The sequence below is a fragment of the Aotus nancymaae genome, unplaced genomic scaffold, assembly GCF_030222135.1.
Source record: "Aotus nancymaae isolate 86718 unplaced genomic scaffold, 86718_ANA_hifiasm-v0.15.2.pri h1tg000053l, whole genome shotgun sequence".
Lineage (NCBI taxonomy): Eukaryota > Metazoa > Chordata > Mammalia > Primates > Aotidae > Aotus > Aotus nancymaae.
In genome coordinates this window covers 5843008-5865551 of record NW_026988467.1, presented here as the reverse complement: position 1 = coordinate 5865551, position 22544 = coordinate 5843008, and the positions used below count along the sequence as shown (strand labels likewise).

Sequence of the window (22544 nt, the reverse complement as noted above, 5' to 3'; positions counted from 1 at the left end):
ACATTATTTTAGGAAAGAAATATGAAAACGTTAATGTAAAATCATTCTTTTTTTTCTCCTAGCATTTTTGAAACATTGGGGTTGTTGGAGTGGTTGGATTTTCCCTGGAATTGAGTGAGAAATTCAGAAGACTGAAGCCCAGGCTTACTGTCTACCTTTCACGGAGGCCTAGCCGTGAGAGGACAGAAGAAGGCACGTGGCGAATCATGACAGCGGACAAAGACAAAGACAAAGACAAAGAGAAGGACCGGGACCGAGACCGGGACAGAGAGAGAGAGAAAAGAGACAAAGCGAGAGAGAGTGAGAATTCAAGGCCACGCCGGAGCTGTACCTTGGAAGGAGGCGCCAAAAATTATGCCGAGAGTGATCACAGTGAAGATGAGGACAATGACAACAATAGTGCCACTGCAGAGGAGTCCACGAAGAAGAACAAGAAGAAACCACCGAAAAAAAAGTCTCGTTACGAAAGGACAGATACCGGCGAGATAACATCCTACATCACTGAAGATGATGTTGTCTATAGACCAGGAGGTGAGCAGTGTTACGTTTGGGTCTTGCTAGTGTTTGTAGTAGGGAATGATCTTAGCATTATGATGAAATAAATACGCCTCTTCTCTTTAAGGAAGGCTTGGAATCCAGAGGAATAGGGAACTTAATTTGGTAAACATGTGACCCACTTTTGGTCAGTCGGGTTTACTCGCTTCTTGCTTGTGTCTGCCTTAATTTGGTCTGTGCCCTGGTTTATGCATTCATGAGTTCTTTCTTTATTTTCCTATGCTGCTTGTTCTCTAACTTGACTGTCTGCTTAGTATTTTTTTGTCTTTTGAAATCATCCTTGCTTTTTAATCTTCAATCATAAATTAGACTGTGGTGACCCTGCAGAATTGACTTCTTGGTGCAGACAAGTAAACCTTAAGATTCTTGGAAACAGAAAATTTTACTTTGGCACAGGATTAACCAGACTCTGGAGAGGTACTTTTTAAAAATGGCCTTTAGGCTGGACACGGTGGCTCCTGCCTGCAATTTCAGCACTTTGGGGGGCCAAGGCAAGTGAATCACCTGAGGTCAGGAGTTTGAGACCAGCCTCACCAACTTGGTGAAACCCTGTGTCTACTAAAAATACAAAAATTAGCCAGGCTTGGTGGCGTGTGCCTGTAATCCCAGCTGCTCAGGAGGCTGAGACAGGAGAATTGCTTGGTGGAACCCAGGAAGTAGAGGTTGCAGTGAGCCAAGATTGCACCACTACACTCTAGCCTGGGCAACAGAATGAGAGTCTGACTCCAAAAAAAAAAGTCTTCAGATCAGAGGTCTATTGCTCTTACTAACTCAAGCTCTCTAATCAGCAATAGTAGAAGTCATCAAACCTGCTTGGTTTTCCAGAAAATGTATTATAGTCACGCTAGTGTATTGTGCCTTATAACTTTGCTCGAAAAAAGATAGACCCAGCTTTCAGATGAGATCATCGAAACAAGTGAGTCAAAACCTGTTGGACACTAGCAAAGCCTTTGTTTTTCATTTGACGTATTGTGTGTATTAAGGTTTCTTTCTTAGGCTGGGCACAGTGTAATCTCAGTGCTTTGGGAGGCGGAGACAGAAGGATTGCTTGAGCCCAGGAGTTCAAGACCAGCCTGGGCAACATAGTGAGATCCCCCACCTCTACAAAAAGTTTTTAAAAATTAGCTGGGCATGGTTGCATACACCTGTGGTCCCAGTTACTTAGGAGGCTGAGGCAGGAGGATCACTTGAGTCCAGTAGGTCAAGGCCGTAGCGAGCCATGATTGTGCCACCGCATTCTAGCCTGGGCGACAGAGCAAGACCCTGTCTCAAAAAAAGGAAGATACTTTTCTTACAGAAGCCAGTAAAACCTAGGTGAAATCGTTTTGTTTGAGTTACTTTTATTGTTGAAGAGTGACATAAATTTCATATGAGATGTAATTAGCAGATTAAAGCTGCCCATTATTATGTTATTCTGAGAAAGAGATTATAATACTTCACTGTGTTAGGTCCATAATCTGGAACAGTCATTTTGCTGAGGAATGCAGTCACTGTTCTGAACTTCACATCAAGTTCCAGATTCTCCTACATAGGAGTTTTTTGAATTTCAAAAGATGTCAGTGGGGCTGGGCGCAGTGGCTCATGACTGTAATCCCAGCACTAACCCTGTCTCCAAAAAAAAAAAAAGTCAGTGTTAGAACTTGATACAAACAAATTTATATTCACAACTACAGTTTCTTGGTTGAAGATTAACTGAGAAGGTATTTGTGTGATATAAAGTTATCATAGTGGAGGTTTTAGAGCAGTTAGAACTCTGCTGTAGGGATTAAATGATGTATGTGTAGGTTACAGTACTGTCTGTACTTATCTTTGATTTAGACTTAGCTATTGGGCAGCAATAATTTCTTAGCGACTGAAGAATCTCTCATTGAGTTACCACAGATTACTTGTTTGGGGCCTATGTAGTTCTAAATCATAGGAAAGGAACAGAATGTGTTAACTCTTTTAGATGTAGATTGCATTATGATAACTTCATTATAATGAAAGATTGATTGATGATCTTTTCTCTGGATAACATTTTAATGTGTTAATGCAGTTCAGATCATTGTCCAAAGGCAAGCTGCCTTGTGCAGTATTAAGTGCTAACCTTTCACAGTATTTATAATATGGAATGTTACTCTGGTGTCAGTGTGGACATTTCACCAAAAATAGTAGTGAAATACGTGTGGAAAACGCTGCATGTACAGTCTCCCTCATGAGAGAGTCAGAATTAGTGACTCCTAGAATCCCTGCAGTTAAGGAAATCTCTTTAACGTGGAAAGCACCTGCTCTTTTTCCTGTTTATGGGACCGTGGCACCCTGTTTCTGCTGAATATCTCCCTGAAAATGCAGATCAACCAACAAACCAAAAACAGTCTTGGATCTGGGCACGGTGGCATGTGCTTGTAGTCTCAGCTACTTGGGAGGCTGAAGTGGGAGGATCTCTTGAGCACAGGAGGTCAAAACTGCAGTGCTCTATGATTGTGGTGAATAGCCCTGCACTCCAGCCTGGGCAACAGAGAGAGAACTCATCTCTATTTAAAATAAAAAACTGAGAAAACATTTTTGGGAAATTTTGTACATCATCTTGTACCTTTTACAGGATTCTAGGAAGTCCTCCTGATATGGTTTGGCTCTATATACCCACCCCAATGTCACCTTTAATTGTAATAATCCCCATGTGACAAAGGCAGGACTAGGTGGAGATAATTGAATCATGGGGCAGTTTCCCCCATCGTGTTTTTGTGGTAGTGAGTGAGTTCTCAGGAGATCTGATGGTTTTCTAATGGGCCTTTCTGCCTTTGCTCAGCACTTCTCTCTCTTGCTGCCATGTGAGAAGGATGTGTTTGCTTCCCCTTCCACCACAATTGTGAGTTTCCTGAGGCCTCCCTAGCCCTGTGGAACTGGGAGTCAATTAAACCTCTGTCCTTTATAATTTGACCAGTCTCAGGCAGTTCTTCATAGCAGTGTGAGAACAGACTAATATACCTCCTTTCTTGAGTCTGAAAGAATATGTGAAAGGAGATTGCTAAGGGCTTATTTACAGAACAGTTCTTAAAGTGCTTGGGCAAGAACTATGTATTTATGGAGGCTGATAGTTTTTGAATGAATCTGAAAACCTCTGTGAAGTGTGAAAAAGGTGTGCTATCTCTGAAAGCTAAGTATGTTATGAACGATCTGTAAAGGCCACACACAGTTTGGAAGATTCCTGTGGCACCCAGAGCATAACTGCTTCATGTGAGGTGCTCTTTTACTTGCGTGGAGGCTGTGCCTTTGCATCCTGTCAGGTCCAGTGGATGTTTGAATCTTTGGTAAGGATACTGTCTTTGACCTTCTCAGTGCTTTCTTTTCTTTTTGGTGATGGATTTGAAGCTGAGTTGGCTGCCTTCTCCAAACAGCTTTTTCTCTAAATGGGTACTTGTTAAATGTTGCCTGTTCTTCAGGTATACTTAAACTGAAGAATCAGGAGTAGGGTACTGGGTGGACAAGGTGGCTCACACCTGTAATCCCAGCACTTTGAGAGTCTGAGGTGGGAGGATCTCTTGAGGGCCAGGGGTTTAAGACTGCAGTGAACTATGTGCATTACATTACAGCCTGGGTGACAGAGCAAGACTCTGTCTCTTTAAAAAAGAAAGAGTACTGTGATTAGATTCCCAGATGGGAGTTGAGTTTTTCCTTTCCTTTGTTTTGTTTCCTGATTTTTTTTTTTTTGAGACAGGGTATTGCTTTGTCATCCAGGTTGTCAGTAGTGTGATCACAGCTCACTGCAGCCTCAACCTCCCAGGCTCAAGTGATCCTCCTGCCTTGGCCTCCTAAAGAGCTGGGATTATAGGCATAAGCCACTGCACCTGGTCTTTTACTTTCTTGGTAAAAACAACTACAATAACATCCTTTGTTGGTGATGAAAAACCGTTATCCTCACCCACTTGCAGAGATCCTGTGTGCTTAGTTGTATCTTAAAAGCTTAGGATCTATGAAGGATATTGTAAAGGATGTCTTCAATGGATTACTAGTTTAAAAAAAAAAAAGAGAGCGACAGAGTCTCATTCTGTCACCCAGACTGAATTGCAGTGGCAGACTGGGCGGCAGTGGCATGATCATAGTTCACCACATCCTTCAACTCCTAGGCTCAGTTGATTCTCCTGCCTGAGCCTCCTGAATAGCTAGGACTATAGGTGTTCGCACACATGGCCTATTAAAAAAATGTTTTTTTGTAGAGATGGGGTCTTGACATGTTACCCAGGCTGGTCTTGAACTCCTGGCCTCGAGTGATCCTCCTGCCTCCGTCTCCCAAAGTCTTGGAATTACAGGTGTGAGCCACTGCATCTGGCCAATAACTAATTTTAAATGGTAGATTTTTGTTTTTTTGAGATGTAGTCTTGCTCTGTTCCCCAGGCTTGAATGCAGTTACACGATCTCAGCTCACTGCAGCCTCTGCCTCCTGGGTTCAAGCAGTTTTCCTGCCTCAGCCTCCTGAGTAGCTCGGATTACAGGCGTGCGCCACCACACCCGCTAATTGTTGTATTTTTAGTAGAGACAGGGTTTTACCACGTTGGCCAGGCTGGTCTTGAACTCCTGACCTCAGGTGACCCACTTGCCTCAGCCTCCCAAAGTGCTGGGACTATATAGGCGTGAACCACCTCTTCCAACTGAATAATCTTTAACACTCATTTGTTTCTATGGGATATAAAGCACAGATTAAGACTTTTCAAATATATTATATTTTGCTTTCTACATCTCTGAATTGGCTTTACTACCCAGGTTAAGTGTAAATTATAGGAACCTCTCGAAATGTCACTAAGAATGAGTGTACAGGGATACTTTGAGGATAAAAGTAGGCTTTTATATAACCATACTTTTTTGTCTCAACCTATATTTAAATTATTTAGTGTTTAGAAGCATGAGATCTTATGGAGAAAGTGAGTATTATTTAGAATTTATCACTAAGGTTTAATCTCATGCATTGTCACAACCAGGTCTTTTTGACCTTTGCTCCTAAACTCTGAGATTACCTTATTTTGTCCTTAGATGCTCAGCAGAATGGATTTTGTTACTTACACTGCCCATGTTCCCTCCTGCCTCAAGGCTTTGCACTTGCTCTTCTATCTCAGGAAGACACTTAATTCTTATCTTTTCTTCAGCTCTCCCACCTCAGTGTCATTGCTTTTCCTCTCCCAGGTTAGTCAAATAAATTTCCTTAATAAATATATTATAGCATTTTTTTTGTATCTTTCCTTCTAGCACTTAAAACAGTAATAATTTTTTATTAGGATTAATGTCTCCCTCCTCCAAAAAAACAGCAGTTCTTATTTTTCCCCATTCATCATTGAATTTCTGCCATCCATTGACAATATTATACACATAGTGCGTATTCCATAATATATATACATTTTTTTTTCTTTTTTAAGACAGATTCTCGCTCTGTCACTCAGGCTGGAATACAGCGGTGCAATCTCAGCTCACTGCAACCTCCGCCTCCCAGGTTCTTCAACCGATTCAGCTGTCTCAGCTTCTGGAGTAGCTGGGATTACAGGTGTGCGCCACCACACCCGGCTAATTTTTTTGTTTTTAGTAGAGACGGTGTTTCACCATGTTGGCCAGGCTGGCCTCAAACTCCTGACCTCAAGTGATCTGCCCACCTCTGCCTCCCAAAGTGCTGGGATTATCAGGCGAGAGCCACCATACCTAGCCTGTGTTTCATAATACTTGTTGCATAGAGAAATTTCTAGAAACATTGAAAAACTTATTGACTCATTGATGATGTTAACATTAGAATAAAGCTTCTGGAAGTCTGTCTTGAATCACTTATTTCCCAATGAATGATTTAACAGACTTGTTAAAAATAAAAGCAAAACAAAAACCTTATGGGGCTCTATTGTATATTATCCTTGAGTCAGATCTAACTTCTTTGTTGTCTGTCAACCATTACTCCCGTTTTGAGATGACTGTCACAGTAACAAATTGATTTATTACACAGCTGTGTGCAGCCAGATTTTCCTTCTGGGCTTCTTTAGCATAAGATATTGATTTCTGGAGTTTGCTGTAGGTGGCATATTAACTTCTTTCTACTATTTTCAGTTAGGTTCTAGGAAATTTGATACCTTTATTTCTGGTCTAGGTAGAACTGGTTAAAAAATTAAATTCACATTATTGCAAGTTTTATTTTGTTTTGGCATATCGGTATTGCTTGCTATTTGGATAATTGGAGTTTTTTCAAAAGTATGTGTTAAGCTGGTTCTCCATCTTTTAATATTTTGTTGTATTAACTGATAATTTTGTTTGATTGTCCAAGCTACCCTATAGTCCTAGAATATGTGTTCCTTCTACTTTCATGAACAAAGTACAAAATATATATTTATGTAGATAAATTTTATATATAAAAGACAAATTTGTGGTTTGTGAAATCTTAGGTCATATAAAATATTTGACCCTTTTATTTGCTAATTTTGAGGAAAAATGTCCTGGAAACTACAATTGTTTACTTTGATCACTTAAGTGTTATTTTCTTTTGATGCAAATAGAATTTAAGCTGGAAAAAACTCAAAGTAGGCAAAATGAAACCTGAGGATCTATTTGAATAAAAATGGAATATACATATTTCTAAAAACTATTTAAGTGACTATGTGAGCAGTGGCTCACATCTGTGACCTAGTGACCTATCTGCATAATCTTTGGACCTTAATCTTATTTGGGAGGAAACACAATGAGGCTGTGTATTAGTTTGTTAGAGATGTTGTGGCATAGTATCACAAATGGAGTGGCTTATACATGGTTCTGGAGGCCACAGGTCTAAGAGCAAGGTGTTGGCAGGATCGTGTTACCTCTTTTTCTGTTTTTTTCTTTTTGAGATAGGGCCGCCCAGGCTTGTGTGCTATGGCACAGCAACCTTAATCTCCTGCTTCGCCCTCCCGAGTAGCAGGGGCTATAGGCATGTGTCACCATGCCTGGCTAATTGTTGTATTTTTTGTAGAGACAGAGTTTCGCCATGTTGCCCAGGTTGATCTTGAACTCCTGGGCTCATGCTGTCTGCCCACCTTGGCCTTTCAAAATGCTGGAATTTCAGGCATGAGCCACTGCACCTGGCCTCATGTTAACTCTGAAGGCACCAGGGAAGGAACTGTTCCAAGCCTCTGTCCTTGCTTCCTTGCTTACAGTAGTTTGCTGCTTTGTGACAGCATAGTGGTGATCTTTTCATAGGATTCTCTTTGTATGTATATCTCTGTGTCTATCTACATTTCTTCTTTCTATAAGGATGCCAGTCAAGTTGAATTAGGGCTCACCTTACTTCATCTTAACTAATCATACCTCCAGTGTAATTATATCTTCATATGACCTTATCTTAGTTACACTGGCAATGCTGACCCTGTTCTTTTTTTTTTTTTTTTTTTTTTTTTTGGATCCTTGCTGTAAGTTGGTTTATGACCCTGTTCTTTTGTTTTGGGTTTTTTTTTTGAGTGGCGGGGAGAAGGGTCTCACTCTGTTGTCCAGGCTGCAGTGCAGTGACATGAACACGACTTACTACATCCTTGAACTCTCAGGCTCAAGTGATCCTCCTGCCTCAGCCTCTCAAGTAGTTGAAACTACAGGTGCACAGCACTGTGCCCAGCTAATTTCTAATTTTTTTTTTTTTGGTAGAGAAGGGATCTTGTTTTGTTGTCTAGGCTGGTCTTGAACTCCTGGCCTCAAGCCATTCTCTTGCCTCAGCCTCTCAAAGTGTTGGGATTACAGGCATGAGCCACTGGGCCAGGCCTTACCTGTTCTTTAATAAGGTCACATTCTGACCTATTGAAAGTAAGGACTTTAACATACGAATTTTGGGAAGACAGCTCATCCTGTAACAGGCAGGAAGAGCTTTGTTGTTAGGTAGGCTCAGGTTTAAGTGATTTACATTTGAATGACATCTTCAGTTCTCTTAGTAGGATGCCTTTGGAACAGTTGGGAAAATGTAGTTCTTATTTGCAGTCATATTATAGTGAACTTTTAGTTGTGGATTACATTAATTAACTTTGCTTCTGTTTCTATTGAAATTTTATTTCATCTTTTAAGTGATTACATTTTCATGTATATTAGGAAGTTATTCATATTCTGCATATGTGAAAGACAGTTCTTTAGCACATAAAAAAATATTAGTTCATGAGGCTAGAGGAAGGAGAAAATACTAAAGTTATTCTTATTAGAGAAATGGGAAGTGATATTTGAGATTAATTAATCATATCTTTTTTGATTAGATAGGGAAAGGATCATTAAGTATCATGAGACCTGTACTGTAGTAGTTCTCTCCTCCACGCATTGGCACAGATTGGCATCCCATGGGAGTTGGTTAGAAATGCAGAATCTCAGGTTCCACCCCCAGTCTGCTGAATCAGAATCCATGTTTTATATAATAAGATGCCCAGGTGATTGAAACACACGTTTAGGTTTGAGAGTCGCTAATCACTCGTTAGTGCTTCCCAGTTTTTTCAAGCCAATGCAGAGATAGAAAATGAGTCCACTGCCTTGAGGGTGAGAGGATTAGTACCCAGCATGCTTGTCACTTATGGTAGATCAAAAATTAAAGGGAAAAGACATAAGATTTCTTGGCTTGAGATTTTGAGGTGAAATATAATGCATGCAGTTCAGGAAGAACAGAGGTGGCTGCAGAATTAAATTCTGGCCAAATGAGTGGCAATAATTTGGATCTTCTAAAGTGCCTGATTGCAAAGAGAACTGTGAACTTGGCTGTAAATAGACAGACGTGAGGGAGTGAGGGACCTACAACATGGATGACAACCAGTTTGAAAGCACCTGCTATCTTCCAGTTCTGGGTTTGCTTTGAGCTTGTAGTTCGTAGTCCTTAGAAAATTCCTATACAACCTAGATATTATTTCCCTTTTACACAGATGAGGAAACAAAGACATGGAGGCCAAGGTCGTGCAGCTGGTTTGTAAAATGGTATGGGCCCGTGAGAATTGGTTAAAGCCAAGAATGAATGGATGTTTGCATTAAATCCTGAGGAGAATACAAAAACCAAATGCACCTGTATTGAAGGAAAAAGAGGAGATAGACCCATTTCTTTGAAAATGCAAGCGATATAATTACTTTTCTCTTTTTCTCTTTTTTCCTCTTACTCCTAAAATTATTTATAGTTCTCCTGTTTCCAAATCCAGTTGGGCAGTGGCGAGCATCTGTAGTCCCAGCTACTCAGGAGACCAAGGTGGCAGGATCACTTGAGCCCAGGAGTTTGAGGCTAGCCTAGGCAACATAGTCCATAAGGAAACTGCAGGAAGTAAGCTGAGAAGGGGAGAGGTAAATTGTTCAAGAATATATAGGCTAATGGTGACTCCTGGATTTTGAACCCTTAGGAACTAGAAGAGAAATACACAGTTTCTATGATCTAACAAAAAGGAAGCATGTTGTATGCATGAAAATTTTTTTGAATGCAAGGTGGTGTACATTGATCACATAACACAAAAGACAGTTTGTTGTTAGAGTAACTCACATAATGGATGGAAAGCTGGCAAAACGTCTCTGAAAACTACTTGGAATGAGAGCATTCAGATACTTGGTTGTCCGGAACTACTGACCATTCCAGCCAGGTGCTAGCACTGGAATAGGGGGCCGTTGAGCATCTTCCTGCCCTTGTTGTCGCTCAAGATTCACAGTTCCAGAAGAATAAATATAATATGTCTACCCTGAATTGTATGCACATATCTTGTATAAAAAAAGACAGAAACCTTGATTTCTTGCTTTCCCAAGCCTGCACGTGGTGGGGCTAAGGTTATTCCCCACAATGAGATTGGGAAGCAGTTTGGTAGGGGAAATAGATGTGGGGTGGCTACAAGACCTTGTTATTGCATGTGGATATTTAGCAATAGTTTGTTTTGCTATGTGTGTGATAGGTAAGTAAATAGGAGAGTGATGTCAATAAAATGTGCCGTTTATGTGGTTCATGTGCAACTTTTGGTAGGCAAGAGGAGTGTGACCAGAGGGAATAGAATTATATTATATACTTTAATGGTATAACATGGGATTATATTTTAGCAGGAAAGGGGAAAAAAATAGGTGAGAATTTAAATTTTCAGTTTGGCTGTTGCACAGGCAGGAGCTTTCTCATTTCTATTGAAAAATGAAATGAAAAATGAGCACCTGTCCCCCAGGAATCCCTTCCCAGAGAGGCGCATGCTAACATTATACTCTATGGCAGGTTGCCCTGCCTGCTGTGCTCACCTTCACAAAAACCCCCAGATTACTGCATTGTTTTGGTGCCTTCAAGCCAGCATCTGTTGTTTTCATGTTTTTTCAATACCCGCTATGGCAGCATGCAGCCACTCTTGGGTACCTGCCTGGGTTTCTTAAGTGTTGATTTTTAACAAAATAGCCATCTGATTTCAGAGTTGCATAGACATGAGTAGTCTGCCTTTTACTCTATATTTTATATAAGTCCTTTTATTTTTAGTGAGTATTTTTGCTGAGTATGTGGTCTTCCCAGTAACGTATATTGTGTTTTAGCAGAAATATCTACATAAGAAGCAGTGAACCACAATGTGTTAAAAAAACAAAACAAAACAAAACAAAACAAAACTGTGTTCCAAAGGAAGCAGAAATGTTCTTTATGTGGCTTTGTAAAAATCCTGCTTAATAATGAGCAAAAACATGTTGAAAGGTAACTCTTTGAAGGTATTTTTATGAGCAATTAATGATCAAATTCAGGAATGCAGCCTGGTGACGATCTACTCATGGATCCCACTCTTCTACCTCTTAACTTGCCACCTTCCTGAGGCCAATTGATTCAGCAATTGTTTGCCCCCACTAGGATTTTAAATTCTTGGATCCCCCCACCTTTCACACTCACGCACACCCATGACATCCTCCATTTCCATTTCTGTTGTGTGTCTTTTTCCCTGCTGCAGGACAGGGATATTTTTCTTGATGTATCGCAGGTGCCTTAGGAAAATGTATCCCAGGTGCCTCAGAAAAGTGTCTAGCACATTCTAGGCACTTACTCATTCCCTAGATACCTATTAGCATAGGCAGAGTTAGATGCTAGATTTGAGTGCTTAGACCTGGGTGTTTTAGGTGCCTCTCTTGGGTAGCATTGTCTCAGCCGTGCTTTCTTTAGTAGTTGGGCGGTAGACATGTGCACAGAGCAGTGGATGGGAGGACTTTTTGGGACAAGTCCTTAAGATTGATATTTATATGCAGAAATGACTGTCCAAAATTTTACTTTGGTTTAAAGAAACCGATATTCAATTTGTTAAATTTACAAATTGAAGGACACTGTTCTACTTTTTAAAAAAATTCAGTTTATAAATTCATTTATAAGTTAAACATTTTAATCACTTTTAAGGGATTTTGAATTATGAATTAGTCTTGTTTATAAACTCATTAATATCTTCATTTAAGCTTGCTATTACTAGTTTAATATTTTAATAGTCTTTTTTAAAAAAGTCTATTAACGCAAATCTCAAGTATGTAACTCTTCTTATAGGTTAATTAGACTTATAAATGAAACAATCCTAAAAAATTATCTAAGATGTTTCAGTGTTGTGCATAAACTTCCTTAGGTTTCATCTTGACCACAAATCTGAATCAGTTACACACAGAGAGAAAGGACAGCATAATCTAGTACCCCACTGCTTGTGGGTTAACGTGGAGTAGAGGACAGCCTCTGTGCCTTTGTCTTTTCATCAATAAAATGGGGATAATAATACCTACCACCAGAATTGTGATGGGGATTAAATAAGTATATACACAAGCACATATGTGTGGAGCTCAGAAAGGGCCAGTCTTATATTAAATCCTTGTTAAATGTTACTGTTTTACATTGGAATTATAAGGCCAATTTCTAACAGACCAAATTCTTTTTTTTTTTTTTTTTTTTGAGACGGAGTTTCGCTCTTGTTACCCAGGCTGGAGTGCAATGGCGCGATCTCGGCTCACCGCAACCTCCGCCTCCTGGGTTCAAGCAATTCTCCTGCCTCAGCCTCCTGAGTAGCTGGGATTACAGGCACGCGCCGCCATGCCCAGCTAATTTTTTGTATTTTTAGTAGAGACGGGGTTTCACCATGACCAAGATGGTCTCGATCTCTTGACCTCGTGATCCACCCGCCTCGGCCTCCCAAAGTGCTGGGATTACAGGCTTGAGCCACCGCGCCCGGCCTCAAATTCTTTAAACTATATGATTAAAAATATGAAATATATTCTGATTTTTTTTTGACCCCAAAATGTTAATATGATACTTTTGATTCTGTTAAATCCTTCTGTACTTTTATAAATCTTCACAGGGATAAAAGATGCATTTTAAGTTAAGGAAGTGAACTGCCACCATAGTTAATTTGATTACTTAATTTTTAATCTTCCTTGGTTTAAAAGATAGTTGTTAAGTCTCCATTGTCAAAACTCTGAAAGGAGATGACCCCAGGCCTCACATTATCTAATTCTGAATGAGGAAAGACAGTGAATTAGTTAAGATGTCACCATTATAAACTGGAGTAAATCATGAATATTTTCAGAGATGTTAATTGCCTCACAGTTGTGTGATATGTTCTGTGAGTCTTATTGGTTGGTTGTAAAAGCAAGCCAGCAGCCTTCAGAAGACCTTGCCTGTTGAGCACGGAACCTGGAAGTACTTGATTAATTCAGGAGTATGTGGAGAGACAACAGTGAGGCAAGGGGTTCTTTTGACTCTCCAAGCTAAATACCAAAATCAGTCTGGTGGACTGTGACAGAGTTCCAGTCACAGTGCAACAAGATTTATATTTACCTAGAGTCTAATTGGACTGAGATTTCCTGCAGTTATATTAAAATCCTCTGCCCTTTTGCTTAGTGAGCAAGCATTTGAACTCCTAAGCTCTGGAGATTTAGCTTTAGCTGGCTCAATTAATTGTTAAATGTTCCCCTTATTATAATTATACATTGATGCCTTACTTCGTAGTAGCTAAGGAAATTGCTGAAAGAGTTGTTTAATCTGTTATAGTCTATCAGTTTTGTAAAAAGCTCTTTTTAAAAGGAAACAATTTTGATTTGAAGTGGCATGGTGGTATTTGAGTTGGATAACGTAATTTAAATGGAAATGCAGGACTTTGGCTCTTTTCTTGACAGAGATTGGCTTGTATTTGACATTGACCCATGTGTTTGTCATCTTTCCAGATATTGCCTTCTATTTATTCTGACAGCTTCACCAGCTGAGAAAACCAGACTTTCCAAAATTAAAAATATTGTCAGTGAATTTCAAGATGCAGCAGTGCATTATGTTTGTTAAATTACTTAAAAATGTATGTGGACAAGAGTGATTTGTTGTTTTTAAAAGTTTTAAATACTGCAGAATAGATGCCTGTGTGCATAAGTTTTGCTTTGGAGCTATGTGAATACCCTCAATACTAGAAAAAGTAAGGATAAATGCTTCCCTATTTTACTCCTTCCTTAATAGTATCTGAGTTTTATAATGCGTATTTTAAGTTCCAGAGATAGATGGGAGAAGGTAAGTTAGTCACTTGTTCTTTTAAGTGAACGCTTAAATGCCTGGAAATGGATAAATTTCTAGTCACTTTACCAAGTCTATTGAATTCATACATAATGACTATTTGTCATTATATATGCATTAAACATCCAGTACTTGTTTTTCATTAGTTCACCGTTAAAAATGTACTCAAGCTAATTAGGCAACACAGTATGTGTTAGGTACGAAAGATCCTCCACCATTGTTCACCCATTTAACTCTTAAATGTGTTTTCTGACTTGCATCTCTAGATTTCCCTATTCAGTTACCTTTGCAAGAAATGCCTTTTCAATTATATACAATGTGATAGTATAACGTGTAAAATGTATAAACCGAACTTTAAAAGACAAAGCTACAATTTTATATCCCTTTGAAGGCTGCAGGCATTGTTCTGGCTTTCTTTGTGTGCTGGACAGATGTTGATACTTGACAGATGGAATGTTAGTGTCTTACTGTAGACTGATCAATAGAGATTCATATAGTTAAAAAAAGATGGGAGGGGAGCTTTGATTATGGTTACATCTCTGTTTTAGAAAGGGAAAATGGAGTGAGTTTATGATACAGATTTTGAACATAATTTCAATATGTTGTTTTTATTCTTTTTTTTTTTTTTTTTTTTTTGAGACAGGGCCTTACTCTGTCACCCAGGTTGGAGTGCAGTGGCACAATCTTGGCTCACTGCACCCTCTGCCTCCCAGGCTCAAGGAGTCCTCCCCACTCCAGCATTTTGAGTAGTTGGGATCACAGGTGCACATCACCACGCCCGGCTGTGCTTTTTATTCTAAATTTTTACATTAACATTTTAATTTGGACTCCATTTGTACAGCTCTGTATGACTTGGCTCTAAGGCAGGCTCTCATTTTATTAGTCTTTAGTTTTCAGACTTTACCTTTCCTGGTCATCCCATTGTGCTGGTATTATAAAACATAGCTACTGTGCACTTACCAGATTGATTGTGGCAATGTTAATAATACTGTATATAAGTATATATTTTTTTCTTTAGTAGAGGGAAAGGAAGTGGCACAAAAAGATCTCATCTGGCCGGGTGTAGTGGCTCATGCCTGTAATCCAAGCACTTTGGAGACCAAGGCGGGCCGATCACCTGAGGTCGGGAGTTCAAGACCAGCCTGACCAACATGGTGAAACCCCGTCTTTAAAAATAAAAATAAAAAAGATCTCACCTGGTATCTCGTATTTTTACATTGTCAGGAACAGTTTAGCTGAAAAGTAGTGGTTTAAATACCACTATTTAACAGCATAAAAATACACATAATGTTTTGAAGTTTGCATTTGATAATTACTCTATTAGCACTTAGACTTGGGGAGATTATATCTCTTCCTTGCAAGGAGTTATATAACTCAGTTTCTAACTGACAATGGAGGCTTGATTTCTAGTTTGTTCCCTGTACTGTCTGGAAGATATTTTGATGGAGAAAAACTCTGAGCTATCTTTCAAGGTTATAAACTAGAATGATTTTGAAGTCTGCAGCAGCTATCCCCAAAATAGATATTTGGCATCGTGGAGTGCAAGCTTTTTAAAAATCGCAGTTGGCATTCAGGTCAGGATTGGTGGAGGCTGGCTATTGTAGAGACAATCAGTTTTGTCATATGTTTTGCTTCTATTATCTCCCAGTTGTCAGGATTCTAAGTGCTGTGGCATCTGATACATGAACATACGGATTTCCAACGGCCTTTTCAGTGTCGTTTCTGTAACCTAGCTTCTGTAATGATTAGAGACAATCCATTTTTATGTTCTCTCCCCTGAATTTACTTAGTGCTTTTTCTTTTGCCCTTTGAATGCATTTATATTTGGCTATAGACTTAAAAAATGTTTATTCCATAAATTCCATCCTGCATTTTCCCTTTTTGATGAACAAATAATACATTTTCAAGGAATAAAATGGAAAAATTTTGACAAGCCAAAGTTAAAATAGAAACTACTTAACCACTGTTAACATCCATTGTAGGTCAGTTTTCTTTTTCTTTTCTTTTTTTCTCTTTTCTTTTCTCTTCTCTTCTCTTTTCTTTTTTCTTTTCGACAGAGTTTCATTCTTTGTTGCCCAGGCTGGAGTGCAGTGGCATAGTCTTGGCTAACTGTAACCTCCGCCTCCCGGGTTCAAGCAGTTCTCCTGCCCAGCCTCTCAAGTAACTGGAATTACAGGCACCCGCCATTACGCCCAGCGAACTTTTTTTGTGTTTTTGGTAGAGATGGGGTTTCACCATGTTGACCAGGCTGGTCTGGAACTCATGACCTCAGGTGATCCCCCCGCCTCAGCCTCCCAAAGAGCTGGGATTACAGGCGTGAGCCACTGCGCCCGGTCTGTATGGTCAGTTTTCTTAGTGAACATGTATGGAGTTAAGCTATTCGCAGTTTTGTAATGTTCTTCTTAACATGTCCTGAATTTATTTCCAAGCCAGTAATTGTAAATCTGAACTGTTATGGCTGCTTTGTATGCTATTCATGCTGAGATACATAACCTGGAGTATATGGCTAACCAAGGAGAATTTAAGGGATTGTGAACTTGGGTGAGGAAAAAATTACATCTTTATTTTTCCAATTCATCAAATTTCAAATGACATTCATTCAGCATTCACTTCATTTATGAAGCTCAGTGATAAGCACAGTAATATTGGCAGTGCCTATGACATTAATATAAATTATAGATAGTCTCCTGTCACATCACATGAAGAAAAACATCTCAAAATAATGTTTATATTCCTCATTACTTTGAAATTATGGCAGTTATTGAGGGAATGACCTTTAGGAAATCCTGTTATTTAATGAATCAACAAAGAAGTACACATATTATTATATTACAAATTGTTTTTTTCATATTATGATACGTATTTCAGTATATATTGCTTTTGTACATTAAATTTTTTTTTGAGAACAGGTATATAGAATGCTAAAGTCATCCATGGCATAAAAACAGTATGAGATGCTCACACATTAATGGTTATATGTCACATTTTAACTAGTTCTCTACTGTTGGACTTGATGTTTTCCAAATACTCTCCATTCTAAACAGCAGTGATGAACGTTGATACATTTATTTCAGCTCACTTTCCTAAGGAATGGAATTGCTGAGTTAGTATGTCTGGACATTTAAAGATTTTAAATGTATTACCATTACAATTCTTTCTAACCAACCCTGGTGTATCATAGGGCTTTGGCTTATGAAAGTGAATTTGAGGTTTTGAAATTGGAGAAAATGTCCTTCTTTAAATTTAATGTTAAGAAAAGAAATTGGAGAAAGGTTGTATAGATAGAACAGGACACTTTGTGACATCTTCGAATGGTAAATCTTTGCCACCTGAGTGGATCAGACATGTGTGTGCTCTTCTTTTGGTCCCCTGGTTAAGGGTATGGAAAGGAGGTAAACTGTGGCAACACAGGGGATACCGTCTTTCTAGTATGAAGCGAATTGTGGATTATAATCTGAGAATTTAGGATGGTATGAATTTTGGCCAGCTTTAACTTGCGTAAATGATACAATGGCCTAGAACAGTTGTTTGTCAGTAGTCCCTATATTTTTGTGGAAGAAGCAATCATGTATTCCCTCTCAAGTCCTGACATCAAACCTGTACAGAAGTGGAGTAAGAAAGAGGGGAGACTGAGTATTGCCAGCAAACACCATCCACCTGCCCCCACAAATGCCAGCCAGTCTGCAGGAGAAGTTACTTGTGCAGCCTCAGAGTAGAGTCATGCTAGGGACTTGACTTCACTGTAAAGCCTTTTAGGGGAGGAAGTTGTGGACTTTGTCAGTCTCATTTCCGTCTGCCACTAGGGGTTGATTCATAATCCTAGTAGAAGGTAATAATTTGTTTTCTAATCAACCTATTTTAATCATTCTAAATTAAGAGCTGTGTGTTCTACTTTTTAATGCACTGGCTAGAGGCATCTCTTCTAGCTTTTTGTATTTAAAAAAATTAGAATGTTTTCCCCGAAATTTGTGTTTTGAATGCCACTAGGGCATCTAGAAATTTAAATTTAATGAATGAAATATAAATATTTTGCCTGATTTAAAAATAATTTACAAAGATATTTGCATATAGTGGCCAAAAATACTGAACTGTGAATCAGGAGATGTGGATTCTCGGCTTGGTTCTTAAGCTACAGTCATAGCTTCTGTTACTCTGTTATATGTGGCCTCCGTTCTCTTTGTTCTCCCACGCTCCATCTCCTGCTCCACCTCCAGTCCACACATTTGCCTTCAGACTACCAGGAGAAAGCAAGAAGAGTAAGGCTTCCCCTTTTCAGGATTCAATTTCCAGAAGTTGAAATATTATAGATCTGCTTATATTTCATGGCCAGAACTTTGTCTCATGACTGAGTTAACTGTTAGAGAGGCTGGGAAATGTCTTTATTCTGAGGGGCCATGTATCCAGCTACACAGCAGATGTTCTTTTTCTTTTTCTTTCTTTTTTTGTTTTTTCTTCCTTGTTTTTGAGATGGGATTTACACTGCTGCACAGACTGGAGTGCAGTGGTGATCATAGCTCACTGCATCCTTGTACTCCTGAGCTCAAGGGATCCTCTCACCTCAGCCTCTCAAGTAGCTGGGACTACAGGTGCCACCATGCCCAGCCTAATGTTCTGTTAATAAGGAAGAAGGGGAGAATGAATATTGGGCCCAGCTAGCAGTCTCTATTTCAGAGATAAAAAATAAGTAACCATTAAAATTATTGAAGACGGCAGAGCATGGTGGCTCACACCTGTAATCCCAGCACTTTAGGAGGCCAAGGTAGGCGGATCACCTGAGGTTCGGAGTTCCAGACCAGCCTGACTAACATGGAGAAATCCCATCTCTACTAAAAATACAAAATTAGCTGGGTGTGGTGGTACATGCCTGTAATCTTAGCTAGTCGGGAGGCTGAGGCAGGAGAATTGCCTGAACCCGGGTGGCGGAGGTTACAGTGAGCCGAGGTCGTGCCATTGTACTCCAGCCTGGGCAGCTAGAGCAAAACTCTGTCTCAAAAAAAAAAAAAAATTATTGAAGACATACAGTTGTTTCCATGTCTACCTCTTATATTAGATTGTGAACTTGTCAAATGAAGGACAGTGTTTTTTTTCACCTTAGTATCTCCAGCACTACATGGCACATTGGTGGTGCCCAGTAAGGTTGCGTATGAATGTTTTTATGAAATTGTGATTCTCTTTTTATAGAATGTTTCATATTCATTTTTTTTTTTTTTTTTTGAGACGGAGTTTCGCTCGTTACCCAGGCTGGAGTGCAATGGCGCGATCTCGGCTCACCGCAACCTCCGCCTCCTGGGTTCAGGCAATTCTCCTGCCTCAGCCTCCTGAGTAGCTGGGATTACAGGCACGCGCCACCGTGCCCAGCTAATTTTTTGTATTAGTAGAGACGGGGTTTCACCATGTTGACCAGGATGGTCTCGATCTCTTGACCTCGTGATCCACCCGCCTCGGCCTCCCAAAGTGCTGGGATTACAGGCTTGAGCCACCGCGCCCGGCCTCATATTCATTTTTAATATAACCTTGACAAGAGTTGTCTGTAAGACAAAGGGTCTTTCTCATACTTTATTTAGAATGGAGAAGTCTTAATTTTTCCTCCCAAAGTTCTCATCCATTTTGTCTTAGCAGATGTTCAAAACATGATTTTTTCAAGGTACAATTTACAAAAAGAGCACGCTAAAGCAGCACTCTCATTAAGTGTTATATTGACACTGAGCAGCTGCACTCATTTATTGAACGAAGTCTGTTGTGTGTACAGTTTTATATAGAAAGCATCCAGAGCCTCTTATGGCTTGAACAATAAACAGAATCTCTCTTCTCATTTTAGGAATCAAGAAGCATTTAGATACTTTAAATACTATGACCTTGCTCAGATCTGTGCTAATTTTGATTATAAAAGTGACAGGTGGACAGCAGATTACCAGACTAAATCCCTCACATCCATAGAATTCTTTTTTAGCCTTAGTATATTGTATATTTCATAAAGCAAAATCACTATATCATAAGGAGATAGATGATTGCAATCATAAAGAGATAGATGATTGGAAATTATTGTGTAGGTGGAATTATTTTTTCAAAATATCTGTTGAATATTTGTAAAGTGACATTTGTAATTCACAGTGGGCTGAAGATCTTTAATGGAAAAATGAGGTCTCAATATTTATTGTCATAGGAAAAGTGTCTTGATGTTTTAAATTATTCTTAAAATATCTTTATTCTTTGACTTCAACTAGAAAAAGTAGGCCAGGCACAGTGGCTCACGCCTGTAGTCCCAGCACTTTGGGAAGCCGAGGTGGGCAGATCATGAGGTTAGGAGTTGGAGACTAGCCTGGCCAATATGGTGAAACCCTGTCTCTACTAAAAATACAAAAGTTAGCCGAGGGTGGTGGCATGTGCCTGTAGTCCCAGCTACCCAGGAGGCTGAGGCTGAAGAATCGCTTGAACCTGGGAGGCGGAGGTTTTAGTGAGCTGAGATTGCACCACTGCACTCCAGCCTGGGTGACAGAGCGAGACTCTGTCTCAAAAAAAAAAAAAAGAAAAAGTAATACCTGCCTAAACAACAGCAATGACAGCAACAAAAACCCAAATGAAAACAACAACGATTGAAGGGAAAGAAGGAGGAGGTATGGGTAGAATTAGAGAGTCAGGGAGCAGGTTTCATTTGCCCTTTCAAGTTTATATAAACTAAAGCAAACAATTAAATTTGAAGCCCACTGACTCTTCCATAGATTTCGAGTAAGCTAGTAGAATTTATTGGGGTGTTAGATGTCAGCTATAGTATTAGTAGCATTTTATCAATCAGCCAATAAGATAAGATCACGGTCTTCTGTGCCTGCAGCTTTGTAGAAGATGTTTTATAGAGGTATGGTAGTGAAAGACAAAAAAAAGTAGAAAGGATTTTAGCCCTTGATCCTTCATTTTGTGGAGAGAAATTACTCTCATTCAAGGAAAGATATTAGTAATAGGCAGTGAGTGAGCAGATAACTGAATAGAAAAGGTTGTAAGTTGGTGGCATTTGGGTTCTGGAGGTGGGGCAGGATTGTGATAGGACCTGCTTGGGGAAGAGCATCTCTCATAGTAGCAGTGGCATGAGGATGGGCATGGCTTGGACTTGATTGAAATGTGTCTATAGGAGAGGAGAAACAAAGCCAGCTGAGCAGACTTTGCTTGCTGAAAAGGGTAATGAAAAGTGTTTCTCAGTTTTTCCTTTACTTCTCATCTGTCATTCTGTGACCCTGGTGGTTGTAGTTTGGGGCAGCAAATTCTGGGTCCCTTACCTTATTATTACTTGGATGTTGATTTGATAACGTTTCTCTCTCTCTCTCTCTCACATACACGTGCGCGCGCACACACACACACACACACACACACAGTCTCTCTCTCTCTCTCTGTCTCTCTCTCACACACACACACTCTCTCTCTCTCTCACACTCTCTCTCTCTGACAGAGTCTCATTCTGCTGCTCAGGCTGGAGTACAGCATCTCTGCTAACTGTATCTTCTGCTTCCCACCTCAGTCGGTCCATGCCATCATACCTGACTAATTACTATTATTACTATTGTATTTTTTTGTAGAGACAGAGTTTTGCCATGTTGCCCAGGTTGGTCTTGAACTCTTGGGCTCACACCATCCATCTGCCTCGGTTTCCCAAAGTGCTGAGATTACAAGCCTGAGCCACCGTGCCCTGCCAATAAGTTTCTTTTAAGGTGCATCTTTTGCATGCCTTTTTCTCCTTTAAGCGTCTCTTAAACAGCTATATAGATGTTTCCACTTCCATGAAAGGTTAATCACTCAAGAAGGAAAATCACTCATGGGATTCTTGTGATTTCTAGTAAATAACACTCAAATAAGTTTGCTCACGTGTGTGTGTGTGTGTGTGTGTAAGAGACAGGGTTTTGCATTGTTGCCCAGGCTGGCATGCAGTGGTGCTGTTATAGCTCACTGCAGCCTCAACCTCCTGGGCTTCAATGATCGTCCCACCTCAACCTCCTAAGCAGCTGGGACTGCAGGTGCCTGCCACCATGCTCAGCTATTTAAATTTTTTTTTTTTTTTTTGGTAAAGATGGAGTCTCACTACATTGCTCAGGCTAGTCTCGAACATCTGGGCTTAAGTGGTCCTTCTGCCTCCGCTTCCCAATGTGTTGGAATTATAAGTATGAGCCACTAAGCTTGGCCATAAGTAAAGTTCTCATAAACAGAATATCAATCTCAGAAGCAATTTGGTATATATTAATATATGCCACGTGCCTTGATTGTGTATTTAAATTCACGTGGGATATTTAGTCTACTTTTAATAAATTTCACTTAATGTTGACATTGTAACTGATTTGAAATAGATAAGAAAGTCATCTAATAGTAAGTTTTAAAAAATGCCTTTTAATCTTGAATTTTGCTAACTTAAAAAAAATCCATATTAGTAGAACATCTTTCCAGAATGGCAATTAAACTTGCATTTTCTCACATTTTGGTTAAATTTAAGTCCTAACTTTCTAGAAAGTTGGAGCTACATATTTGAATGGGAAAGGATATTAAATGATTATATACATTAGCCTTACAA

At 39.5% G+C, this 22544-nt stretch overlaps 1 protein-coding gene across 10 annotated transcripts in view; it reads left to right on the top strand.

The window, feature by feature from the left end:
• RERE (arginine-glutamic acid dipeptide repeats) overlaps window positions 1–22544 on the top strand; it is a 469898-nt gene that overhangs the window by 171909 nt on the left and 275445 nt on the right. For all 10 annotated transcript variants that reach the window (XM_012473620.2, XM_064363204.1, XM_064363205.1 and 7 more), the window contains exon 2: window positions 63–531. In XM_012473620.2, coding sequence (XP_012329043.2) covers window positions 207–531 — 325 coding nt within the window. In that variant the 5' untranslated portion in view covers window positions 63–206. The remainder of the gene's footprint in view (window positions 1–62; window positions 532–22544) is intronic.